General features: G+C 43.6%; 1 protein-coding gene across 1 annotated transcript; it reads left to right on the top strand.

The window, feature by feature from the left end:
- The first annotated feature begins 1,993 nt into the window (after nucleotides 1–1,993).
- TSLIG2 (tRNA splicing ligase complex subunit 2) lies at nucleotides 1,994–12,857 on the top strand. The gene is made up of 4 exons (XM_086482133.1): nucleotides 1,994–2,134; nucleotides 4,746–4,912; nucleotides 10,253–10,625; nucleotides 12,761–12,857. The coding sequence occupies exons 1-4, from the start codon at nucleotides 1,994–1,996 to the stop codon at nucleotides 12,815–12,817; spliced, it is 738 nt and encodes a 245-aa protein (XP_086338259.1). The 3' UTR covers nucleotides 12,818–12,857.
- The last annotated feature ends 611 nt before the right edge of the window (nucleotides 12,858–13,468 follow it).

Below are 13,468 nucleotides of genomic sequence, written 5' to 3'. Positions count from 1 at the left end.
ACGCTACGAACAGCGCCCGCCACCCGTGGTCCGGAGATCGGTTTATTACTGCCCGCTGCTGTAGTTACGTCACCGACGGCGGCTACAGAGTGGGTCCGACCCTGACGTACGCAGGCTAAAAAGCGGCTCTGCCAAGAGAAATCAAGGAGCAGCAGTTGTGGGCGGCTCGGGAGGAGGGAAACTGCAAGGAAACCAACTGTGTAAGCTGCCAGAAGGCAGTTTTGAGGACACCGCATGAGATAATACCAATAAATGTTATTGCATCGCTCCCTTGTACACTGAAAGGATTTTTTTATCTATTCAAAATTGAAATTCATATTCATAGCGGCGCCGCATGTATATACCAGTAGTGTTACGCGGTCACACGTGGGTGACTTGTTCCACGTGCGTGCGTATTTTTGTTCCGCTACTCGTGTCACGTTGCCTGTTGCCTCTTTAATTCTGTAAAACGCATCAAGTCCTTCAAATGATGTTGCGGCTTCGTGCGGTAACTGTTACTCTTGGTCTTAGTGAAATGAAAAACGTGATTGAAGCAACCAGGGAGCTGCTGAGAGTCCTTGCACGGTCCTGAGCCAATTTTGGTGAAACAGTACCTAGACGTGGTTTAAGAGGAGACTGAGGAACAAGCTCCTAGTCAAGGTGGCTCCGTCAGAAGGGGTGATGGGCTGTGGTTTGGTCAGCAAACCATGAAGAACTGCTTGGGGCTGCCAAGATGAGAGAAGGAGGTAAACGGTAAATCCGGCAAGGAGAGGTCATGATCACTGACTCCTTGACCACCTACTCAAAAAGGACACTAGGAGATGACAAGAGGCTGCACACTGAGAAGCGAGGAAGAAGAACCAATCACCAAAGGGAATAACAATGAATACGTATAGGACAAGAGGAAACAGCCTTAAGTTGCACCAGGGGAGGTTTAGATTGGATGTCAGGAAAAACTCCTGCACTGAGAGCGTGGTCAAGCATGGGAAAAGGCTACACAGGGAGGTGGTGGAGTTACTGTCCCTGGAAGTGTTCAGAAGACATGTAGATGTGGCACTTTGGGACAGGGTTTAGTGGGCATGGTGGTGTTGGGTCAACGGTTGGACTTGATGATCTCAGAGGCTTATTCCAACCTGATGAGTCTGGGATTCTATAGTTAAGCGTGTAATTGTGGGAGACTCAGCAGCGAGGGGTGCTGTCCTGGGACAGACACCCACTGATGCCCATCAGTGAAACAAAATACCTCGACCCTGTGTGTACGCTGGCGTTTCGCACAACGGGAACGGGGCCCCGCTTGCGGGACAATGTAACGAACAGCGTGGCTAGCTGAGTGACGTCATCCTTTGCAACGCCCTTTGAAATCTGCTTTCACACACGTAGGCAGATTGCCGACCCCGAGGAGCAGGCGGCTGCCCTACCCCGGGAGCGCCACCGGATCGTCAGGCTGGAAAAGACCTCGAAGATCTTCGATCTCGGCGGCGGTTACCGCGTTGGGGGGCGAGATCGGGACCCCGCTGGCTCCAGCAGCAAAGCGAACACGAGAGATTCGTTGCCCCTGTTCACCTGGCGGGGGGGTGGGTGTGGGTGTGTGTGTGTGTGGGTGTGTGTGGGGGTGTGTGTGTGTGACATCACCGCACCAGCCACGCAATACTCCATCCCACCCGCCGGCCGAGCTGCCCCGGGGAAGCCACGGCCGGGCTCACCCCTCAGCTTTCGCTGTCCCAGGCTGCGCACCTACGTCACAGACCGCCTCGCCCCTCCACAACGACATGACGCGAAAGCAGCCTTTGACGCAGCGCGGCCACTCCGCAAGCCCGTTCCCAGCTCCTCCGCTCCAGCCGGCGGCTCCCCCACACGGATCTACCGACGGGCACACGCAGAGAAGATCGCCGCCATACCGGCCCCGACACCGCCCTGACGTCACGCGCCCTACGTCACTTCCCGCGCTAGCCCCCGCCCCGCGCGCTCCCTGCGGCCTTGTGGGAGGCCGGAAAGGGGTCGCCGGGGGAAGAAGATGGCGGCGCAGGGAAGGGGTCGGGTGGGCGGTGGCGGCAGCGGCGGTAAGGAGGAGCGGGGGCCGGGGCGCCCGGAGTCGGAGCTGCTGCTGCACCCGGAGCTGCTGTCGGAGGAGTTCCTGCGGCTCACCCTGGGGCAGGTGCGCCCGGCGCTGCGGTGGCGGCGGGGTGGTGGTGGCGGCGGCGGCGGTGATGGTGTGCGCGGCGCCTGCCCCTCCCTCCCTCCCTGCCGGCGGGAAGGGAGGCCTCCCCCAGCGGCCCTGCTCGTTGTCGCGTCCCCCCTCGGTGTTAGGCCTGCCCTGTTTGTTTCTCCGCTTTCCTCCCCAGGGAAGCTGCTGCCTCCCTCCCCCCGCCCCCCCCTTCCCCATCGCCTACACAAGGAGTTTTCTCCCGGTCCCCCTGCGGTGTCCCCCTTTGTGCCGCCCTTAACGGTCCAGGAAAACAGAAACCCAACCCGACTCGATGCTCTGTAGGTTAAGTGCTTGCTTAGAGGAGGCGCGTCGTGTGAGAGATGTCTCTATGTTCGCAAAGGGGCTGCGTTTGAACGCTGTAACTGTCAAAGAATCACGGAGTCACAGAACCACCGGGGTTGAAAGGGATCTCTGGAGACGATCTGACCCAACCCCCCTGCCAGAGCAGGATCACCTAGAGCAGGTTGCACAGAACAGCGTCCAGGCAGGTTTTGGATGTCTCCAGGGATGGAGGCTCCACAGCCTCCCTGGGCAGCCTGTTCTTGTGCTCTGTCACCCTCCGGGTGAAGCAGTTCCTCGTCATGTTTAGGTGGAACCTCCTCTGTTCAAGTTTCTGCCCATTACCAGAATAATTGACCCAAATCAGCATGGCTGTGTGATACCGTAAAAATTCGGTTGCAGAAGAACCCGCTAAGACTTAATTTGAAGTTTTAGAAGGCAGGCATTCTTTATTTGTGGCGCTGGATGCACGGGGGATAATTCCACCTAGCGTGCGTACTGCATGTAGCAACTAGTGGAATTTATGTTATTCAGTAATATACATACACATAGTTCTTCCCGGAATTTTCATACATATTCATATTGTTTACAAGAAATTATTTACAGAGAGTCTGCCTTTCTCTGGAGTCTGCGCAGTGAGGAGTATTCCAGGTGGTGTACTTCCTCGTCTCAGTTGGCTGGTCTCATCTAGGGACAAGGATATTTCTCAGCTTCTTATCTGTTCACACGTACTAAAGTATGGAAACTCCTACTACGACAAACATGCGTCAAGGACGGGATGTTTGTGCTAAAGTTTTGAGGCTATGTGTACCAAGGACAGAGTGATTACCAAAAAGATAGTGATTATGTGCCAAATACAAAGAAATTATTTTCTTGTGAAAACTTCCATTCAGCTAGGCTATATTAGGGTATCAGTGAGACAAGTGTTTGCATACAGTAAAATTATCTGTGGAAGGATGATCTTTGCTTTGTTAAAGTTGCCATGTTTATACCCAGTGAATTAAGGAAATTCATCCTACATAATCAGTCAAGCTAGTGCTTAAGTATGCACAATTTTCTATTTCAAGTTTGAGAGTGAGTTGTAAACAGTTTTGGACTGTATGAAGTTTCAGTTAATGTGATTTGGAATACTTGTTGCTGCCTTGCCTGAAAAGTTTAGGTGTATGAAACCACAGTAATCAAAGTTTTAGGTTTCTGTATGAACAAGCTGAATTTTTATATTCTCTGGGCCATGGAGTTTATGTGGACAAAAACGTAAAGGTTTTAGGCCCACGTCAGAAGTCATGAAGTGTTGACAAAACCAGTAGTGGCAGAGACTTGACCTGCTCTTAGTGACCTCTAGTTTGTAGGAAGTTAGTGGGGTTTTTTTCTCCCTTAAGAAATTTGGCAGGAGGTACCAAGAAATTTTGTTTTGACAACGCTATACATGATTAGAAGGAAAACTGGTGTTCTGTTATAACTGACAGTTACTAGAAGTCTCCCTTTGCAACTTGTTCTTTGGAAACTGGGAATGGAACCATGGCTCTGCATCTGTAAGTTTGAACTGTGTTGTGTTCCAGTTGCCTGTTTTTTAGAAATGTGAAGAGCAGCTCTGGTATTGTAGTTGGATTCAGGGAAGTGTGCTGAAGAGTGCATGAAAACGTCAGTCATCGACAGTATGTCTGTTGTAACTTCTTCCTTTTTTTGCTACTAATTTTACTGTGAAAAATTACAGGGTTTTGGGTAGGGAGGGGCTGCAGGGTTGACCTGTGTGGGTAAAGGTGATGAAGTGCCCAGTACTGGTCACAGCTGGATCCAGCTGTCTGTGACACTGATGAAAACAGCCCATCACACACCAAAATTTCAAGCAGAGGAGCTCGTGGCACACACTCAACAAAGAGCAGCAGCCACCAGGGACAGGAGACAGAAAAGGACACACAGGAAGAGGCACACGGAGAGATGTGAAGAGATGCTCTTGCAGGTAGTGGAAAACAAAACCACTGTGCACTGACCCGACCACCCTGCAATTTCCTCACTGGAGGAGGGGACCAAGTGTGAACCACGCAGAAAACGAGGGAAGTTGACAGCAGGAAGGCAGGAGACCAGGCTGTCCTTGGAAAGGGGCAGTTCATGGCCTCTCCACACCGGTCACCCCTGCAGCCCTCTCGCTTCTGAAACTCTGGCGTTTATGCCCAATGCACTACCTTAAAGTGGCTTTTGAAAAGAGAAATTATGCCACTAAGATGCTTGTGCTTTGAATTTGTCATGAGAATAACAACAACTTTTCTTCTGTTCCCCACAGAAAAATATACTGGTCGGAAATGATGTAAGGATGGACAAAGATGGTCTCACTGATCTCTATATTCAACATGCCATTCCCCTGCCTCAGCGTGACTTACCAAAAAGTAGATGGGGGAAAATGATGGAAAAGAAGAGGCAGCAAAATGAGTTAAAAAGTGAGAATAAAAGGTAATTTAGCTTTTATTGGGCTAGATTTGGGCAATTTAGGACAATGCATTTAGCTTAATCTTTTGTCCTGGTTTGGGCTAAACCAGAATTAATTCTGTTTTAGTCATTTTACTTTTCAGTTAAGTCTCCTCTAACTAACGGCACTTTCTGAAACAGCAGCCTGTTTTTCCAGACAGTGACTGCTCCTAGCAGTGATAAGGCCTGATGTTTATAGTTCGTACCAAGGAATGGTGTGCAGAGGTCCTTGCTTATACTTGTTCTTGTAGTGACCAAGGTCCCTGCTGAATCTTGTACTCCTCTCTCCTTGAGGCTGAACAACCCCAGCTCTCTCAGCCTGTCCTCATTGGAGAGGTGCCCCAGCCCCCTGATCATTTTTGTGGCCCTTGTGTGGACTCGCTCCAGCAGGTCCATGTCTTTCTTGTGCTGAGGGCCCCAGAGCTGGACATAGCACTGCACGTGGGGTCTCACCAGAGTGGAGTAGAGGGGGAGAATCACCTCTCTCAACCTGCTGCCACACTTCTCTTGATGCAGCCCAGGATGCGATGGGCTTTCTGGGCTGTGACTGCACGTCGCTGGGTCATGTCCAGTTTTTCATCCACCAGCAGCCCCAAGTCCTTCTTGGCAGGGCTGCTCTCCATCCACTCATTGCCCATCCTGTATTGATACCAGGTTATTGGTACATTTCAAGGTACTTTATAATGAAAGAAAATTGTTTTTTGTTTCACCATATAATTGTTAAATAATAATTGTGTTTACAGTGTTTAAGAAAAGTACCAAAAGCGTGTTTAAGTATGCTTGCTCCCTGGATGGGCTTGGTCTTCTCTAGAGGTGTACACCACAGCAGTTTTGTGTGTCCAATGCAAAACTAACATCTTTCTGAAAGAAACACCCTGCCTTGTTTTTCAAATCTTTCTTGTATTTGGTCAGAAAGCAAAATCTTCCTCAAAAGATTATTTTACTGGGTTTCTTCTCCTCCCAACCGTCCCCCTGCCCAAGACTTTGACGTGTGATGTGCAGCATTCTGATTTAGCTTCCTAAAGAATCCTGAGGAAAGGTGGATGGAAATTCTCACTATAGTTTTGCAGTATTACAGCTTATTGAGTCTGTTAGAGATTTTTTAGAGGTTTCTAACTGGGGAGAGCTAAACAAATTCTGTCAAGTAGTGATTTTTTGTTGTTAATTTTTTAATTTTTTAGCAGAGGCTAGGACACTGAGTTGTCTTCTGTCAGTTGGGTTTTTTTCCACATGCATGAAAGGTTATTGTCCCTCAGTTTGTTTACGACTTACAACCTGAGGATGGAAGCACGAGGTTAGTGTTTGAATAATAAGAAAATGTTGGTGTGCTGAAATAGGTGCAAAAATTTTTTTTATCAAAGAAATAAAGATAGCAAGCTGGATGTTTTTGAGAGAAGGAGGCAATGTTAAATTTCAGATGGGAGAATGGCTTCATACAGAGGTTATATGTAGAATAAGTTTAAGGGCTCTCGTTTTGGTACACTAAAATTCAGTAATGCTTAAACCTATGTAGTATTTGCTGGGAAAATAGTAAGTAAAATGAGATAAGTTAATCCACCAGTCTGCTTTTCTTTACCAGTTGCTCTTAGCATGTAACGTCTAGCATACTAGGCTTAGTCTTTTGCTCTGTTGTCAGACAGTGTTAAGATTTTCCAACAGTTACTGTTTTTGCTTGCATTACATCTTTCATACTTAACAAATATGCTGGCAAAATACTGTCTAGGGAAATTAATCTTTTACTGCTAGTATTACTAACCCCAGAGAAATGGGAGAAATAGACTTTCAGCTCTTTCAGTAAGCAAAAGTTGCACAGAGAAAACTTCAGGTTTAGTATATTGATGGAAAGAAGTGAAAATACTGCACTTTTCCTCATAGTTGTGTGCACCACTTGAGCAGAACTGGCACGATGCTGTTATGCAAAGGAGGGAGTAGAACTTGGCATTCTTGTTTTTAAAAACAAAATTCCTAGGTATTGTGAGGCTGTAAGTTATGTGCGAGTTGGAGATGGGAACTAAGCGTGCCATTAGTTCGGTTTAGGAGTCAGGTAAACTGATTGATCATGTGAACAACAGGAGCTTTCTGATGCGTTCCTCCACAAAGAGCAGAGCTTTACAACGTGCACTGGAATGAATATGAGGCTTGGAGACTTGATCAGACCAGCTCAGTGTGTGTTTGTGTGACTCTAGTAGTTACAGAGAGGAGGTAAAGACACACCGAAATTTGAAAGTCAGTGTTGTATATTGTGTTTAGTTTTCCTGCTGGTGATTGATGATATGTCCTAAAAGACTTGCTGTATATCAGCTGAGCTGCGTGCCTCAGTAATACAAATGAATATCTGAGGTCACAGGTGACGGTTTGTACATCTTGTTACTGAATATTTGAACTTGCAGGCGATCGTACGAGATAAAACCAAATGCAGTCTGTCGAACTTCAAACATTTCAGAAAGTATTTGCTTTCAGGGGCAGTTAATTTTGTCAATCTATAAGGTCATCTTGCCTGCTGGCAGAAAGAGGGTGGTGTGAATCTCGAAACATATACACAGTTTCTGAAGTGCCATCAAGTCTGAAGACTCACCTGCAAAGCCAAGTCTCCAGGAGCACTGTGGCTGTGCGTGGTCAGAGCTGTGGCCTTGGTAGAGCTCATCATTTCACCCTAATCACCTGAGAGGCCACTTCAGCACCCTCTGAGAACTGCTAATGCTCTGGTAATACTGAGTTCAGTGTAAAACATGGTACTTCTGACAAGTTTCAGACATTCACAGAAGAGGTACTCACCTGCCCGTTTTGGTAACAGGTGAACATTTATGATATTCGGGGGGGTGGGAGCTAAAACCTAAACTTCTTTCTGGTTTTAGGGTGCTACCTTACGTACCAGGCTTTAATTTTTCATTAAATTGTCCTCATAATCAGGAATGGCTCAGAGGCCATCCTGGTGATGTGAGTAATCATGTGAAACGGTGGAAACCCAGATTGCTTATGTAGAGAAGCTTTTGCTTCCTCTGGTAAATCTTGTGTTCTTTATCACGTGCTACAAAGTAAACAGCAGGATTAGAGCATGCTGTCCATCCAGCCCAGCCCAAAGCGTAGCTGGAACATTTCTCTAGGATGCAGGAGATGTGCATTGAAATCTGGGTTTCGCAGAGAGTGTCCTGCAGGAGGGGACACGATCTCAAAATGGTTCTTTTCAGCTGTTAGCTAGGGTCAGTGTCCTCCCTCAGAAGAGCGCTGGCTAACATGAATCCTACACTGAAGCTTTTAAGCTGCCTGTACTTTACATAAAGAAAGTGAATGTCACACCCAAGGTTCTGTGTTCTTCCATGAGCCCTGTATCTGAAAATTAGATGTGACAGTTCTTGATGGTACAGGATCCAAATTTATCTTGGAACTTTCCCAAAGTGTTTCTCTGGGAATGTTAGCTGTATTGTAGCATGTGGTCATTTGCTAGAATTCAGTTTAGAATAGATAACAATTCTCCTAGAATTGCAGTTAGCTCCTGACTTGCCAGACTTCACCAAGCTGAATTTAAAAAAAAACCACAACAAACTCCATAGGAAAAGCAGACTTACTATGTTAACGAAGGTGACTGAAAAAAGGAATAAAATCTTTTCTTTCACCACATAGTTTGTAAACTAGCTTTCCAAAAAGGCTGCTGGGGGATGTGTTCCTTTCATGAGTGTCGAATAAATCCCTGGACAAAGCCAAAGTGAGCAAAAAGTACCATGTTTTATTTTTGAAGTGTGTGTCAGCTTTTTAGGCCTTTCAAGTGGAATTATACTCCTTAATTTAATGGGTGTGTTAAATACTGCTGTTGTTTCAGTAGTATTTAGCTGAAACAGCGTGACTGGCTGAACAGTCCCAGTCTTGGAAGCGAATCTCATTTTGTAGAAACTCTCCTAGAAACCGCATCTACTGTAGATATAATGTAGGTATTTTATCTCTATATAGATACAGATATAAAATAGGTGGGTGGGTGTATGTGTATATATATATACACATACACACACACACACACCCCCCGAGTTGTGTCTGATCTCTTGACAAACAAGTCCCAAATGAATTAAAGGTCTCTCTTTTGTGTCTGTCAGTTCTGGGAACCTGATGAATAGAAAAAGAGGAGGAGGATTGTGTGACACATGTTGTGGACAGATAGTAATGTAGAAGCAAATCTGAGTAAGACTTTCTCTTGCTCTATGACTGCCTACATTGTGACTCCTTTCATTTTTTTAAAGAAACCCCCGGTCTTGACAGAAATTTTGCAAGCAAAGTGTAATTTAAATATGACATTTATCAGCAGCTACTAATCTAGTGTTGTTCCAAGTCAAACGAGTTGAGTCTCCTCTTGCAGCTTATTTTGAAGTCTGTTGATGTCGAACATCAATATTGTTAATTAATGAATGTATTTAATTGTTGAAAACACTACAGTTCAACTTTTAATCCTCTGTTTAATATGAGATGATTAAACAGTGTGTACTGAAAACAGAAGTTTCTAAACAGGAATATTATATAACTTAATGGTGGTTTGGTTTTTTTGTTTGTTTGTAATAGCTGCACTTTCTGAACACTTTCTTTTTGTCATTCTTGAGCAATTCTTTTTTTAAAACTCTAAATTCATGTAGGGTGAGCTATGATAACATTGTGCTTTATTTTTTGGCAGTCAGGATGTTTTCTGATACCACTGCTTTGATACTGACATGATAGTATTCCTTTTTCATGAATCAGTTGTTACTAAATTGTCCAGCTCTGACTACACATAGGCTTAAAGGCACAAACTGTTAAAAAAGATAGTCATTAAATCAGTTTAGGGTTCCTGTTCAAAGACATCTTGTTTCAAAAACAGGTGTGCTTTTTTTTGCTTAATGTTTTTATTCGTTGTCTAACAGTCATTTAGGCTATCGTAACATTATGATTTTGAATAAGAGGGGAAACAGGGAGATTTAGAAGCATCAGAATATTAGATGCTGTTCCTGTAGGTAAGGTGGCACACACTTTTTTTCAAATATTCACCTCTTGAAATATTTAACAACTATTATCTCTTTAGTTACTCTGGAATAGCTACAGTGGTAGAAGCATACAGTCTTTGGTCTTACAACTGTAATTGCCTGCTTAGAAAGTTCATCACACAACCCTCTGCCTCCTTCCCCCCTTTACATTTTGGAAGCAATTTGTATTCCCTAAGTTTGGAGCAGCTAAGAGTTTAAGGTTGGTGTTTTGGGATATATTTTTAGTTCAGGCAAGACTAAATTAATTTCCACTACTCATGTCGGGTATGCTATTTTTGGACCATCTATCTTATGTTTCTGAGAATTTTACAATTTGTATTTTCAGTGTTACGACAGTGGAAGGTTTAAGGAAACGACCATTAATTGTATTTGACGGCAATTCCACAAGTACAAGCATAAAGGTGAAGAAGACAGAGAATGGAGCTGCTGATCGCCTAAAACCTCCTCCAGCTGGAAGCACCACTAACACTGTTAGAAGATTATCAGGTTCTTCAAATGCCTCAACATACATTTCAGCCTCCAGTTTCTCAGAGGACGCTAAGCTGGGAATGAGGAATAATGAGGCTAAGCAAAACAATGTTTCAAAGACTAACAGCAGTGTGTTGGCTAGTCTGAAGGTGTACCCTTTGTCTCCAGTAGCAGGAACTACTGTTGTGAAGTTAAAGAGAGCTGTTCCAAAAGAAGAATCTGATTTGCCGGTATGTACGTTCAATATCTTGTGCAGCTGTTTTTTTAATTTGAAACTTGCAGGAGCCAAAGGTAGACTCTTGTAAGAGTTTTCAGGATTATTTTATTTTGGAGTAATAGTAGACTCTCTATTTAGAAACAGGCAAAATTGTAGCTGGTTTGGCAGAGATCAGAAGGAAAGAAATCAAGTACTTCATACTCATCCATGTGAAACTTTCCGTGGGAAGCTTTGTATGCTTTGTATTACATGCATGTAATTTTAAAATGAGTAAGCAGGGAGTACTTAAGGTGGTGCTGGCAGCAGTCAAACAAAACACAAACAAAAGAATCCGACTGCTAGGTCTGAGAGAGAGAACAGGTTTTATAGAGCAACATGAACAGCCTTAAAGGGAGGACAAGTGATCTGTTTTCTGTAGTAGGGAAGAAAAAAAAAAAAGAGAATGATAACATTTGTAACAATCACACTTGAATGGTTGAGTAGGACAAGCTTTCATTTGTCAAAGCGAAGGAGGAGATGTTACAGGAGCTGAACTGAGATGCAGAATGTATCCTTAGAGGAAGAACACCATCTGTTTTAAATCTCACATAGGAATTGGCAAGCTAGAGGAAGGAACGGGATGTGAAAATCTGGAGAGCTGCCTAGATTGTGGGTCTGTACGAGAAGCCATAACAACAAACCATACTAGTAGAAGTGAGAGGCCAGGGGTCAAGTGCTCATTTTGAGCCGTGGTGATCTTGATCAGATACCTGGGCTTTTATAAGATGATGAGAAAGGCATGCTGAAATCTTGAACAGAAGGGTGGTGTTCTCAAGTGAAGACTGTTGACTGAGCTGTTAACCGTAACGGTAAATAGTTACCTTCTTTCTGAAAGTTAGGTTCAGCTGCAAACAAATTTTCTGTGTAGAAGGGAACTGCTGTGCAGATGAGCACAGAATGAGGCTGAAGTGATGGGAGAAGAGCTAAGGCAGGATATATGAATTCAGCAGGGCATATCTTTGAAAATGCAGGTAATGGTGCTGAATGTAGCTGCCAGCTGGGGAGAAAGATCGGACAGTGGTTATTTTTGACAAAGGTGTGTTTAGTCTTTAAGGGCTTGTCAGTAAGCAAGGATCTATGGGCCATCTCCTCTTTAAAACATACTGCAAAGTAAGTCTTAGATTTGTGATGTATTCCTTCATGATGCGAATCACGGAATTTTCACATTTCCACTGCAATACAGGAATATCGAATAAGCCTGGGCTTCAAAGGAACAAACAGAAATAATCTGTTCCCAGTTGAACTGCAGGGGGAGCTTTAGCTATGTAGTGTGCAATTACGTTGATTAAAATTTACCCAGGCCACCAAACCTAACTTCTCTTTTTATGATATTGCCTCATGAAATTCTTTCTATTACTCTCCTTTTAAAAATCCATTCATGAAAGAATGCAGGTAGTGCCCTTGTTGCATGGATTTAGATTCCATCAGACTTCTGTTAAATATGAGCACCTCAGCACGTGGCTGTTCTGAAGGACAGCTTCAGCAACTTTTGCAAGAATCATGGCTGAGGCCCTGAATCAAATCTATGCTGGAGGGGTGTGTTTCATAGTACCACTATTACTAACTAACTTTAGTATTTAGAACTCTTCCAAGTATTGGTGAGATCTGAACCTACAGAGCTTTTGAAATTTTAGTATACACCTCATACCTTCGTTGCATTTAATTTAAAGATTTCGCAGACACAATGATGAACACTTCTAAGTGACACTGTGTAACTGACACTCAGAAGCTGTGACTTCTGACACTTTCTACCTTAGCCACAGTTTTATGTTCAAATCAATACCCGTAAGTTCAGTCATGCCTTGATTAATGTCAGACACGTTTGAAGTTAGGCCAGTGTGTTGTATGGATCTTACTTTACTGTCTGAAATTAAAGAACCTGGTATTGCATAATAAGTGATGCAGCCAGGAAGAATCAGTATGGCTTTATTTTTTAGAGAAGTTCTGCGATATTTAACTTTCTCCACAAGATGGCAATAGAAAGCTGTTGTAATAGCATATAGGTGGCTATCACAGTAGTCAGTACTAGATTTGAATATGGCAGGTTAATTACTAACTTTGACTCGTGCAGTATATCTAAGAATACTTACATGTTTTTTTGTATTCCAGAATGACCTAAAGCCTACAGAAGCAAAGAAGAAAATCCAGCATGTGACATGGCCATGAAGTAGCTAATGGTGCTTGAAATATAAATGTTACTTCCATATTTTCAGATAAGTCATATTTAAAGAGTTTAAGTACAATTCTTTCTAAACCTTACAGGGATTCAGATTGCTGTGAAGTTTTAACAAGTTTAAAAGTTCCCTGCTGTAAAGCTGGAGTCATTATCACCAGTCACCTTAAGAGTGTCTACTTTTGTACACCAGATAGTTCATTACTTCTTTAAAATGTGGTAATATTACGATATACTAAACCCCTCACTTTTAGTTTTTGATATTATTATAGTTCATCTCCTGCATGTCACTACGATTCACAGATAGAAACGTGTATTTATTTTTTGTTTTGGTAAGATTCAGTTTTGTTCCACTTCTGGTTAAATAGTTAAAATAGCTATTGAGATTCAGAGTGATCCCAAGAGCCTTCTTGGCTTTAAAAAGGTAATTCATTTAGATGAGAAAACTGACTATTCTGCTGGTAAGGTAGTTTGAGACAAATTTTTTTTTTTTTTTTTTCCTCTTTGTTGCACGGAACAGGAGTGTGGAATTTACAGTGCAAGTTAGGTTGGTAATAAGAGATGAACTATTTTAACAGCATTACTTCAAATTGAAGTTTCTCTTGTTGACGTACAAAATAGGAAATGCACAGATGGAGATATGT

The sequence above is a fragment of the Leptosomus discolor genome, chromosome 1, assembly GCF_034619465.1.
Source record: "Leptosomus discolor isolate bLepDis1 chromosome 1, bLepDis1.hap2, whole genome shotgun sequence".
Classification (NCBI taxonomy): Eukaryota; Metazoa; Chordata; class Aves; order Leptosomiformes; family Leptosomidae; genus Leptosomus; species Leptosomus discolor.
This window is presented reverse-complemented; position numbering and strand designations above follow the sequence as displayed.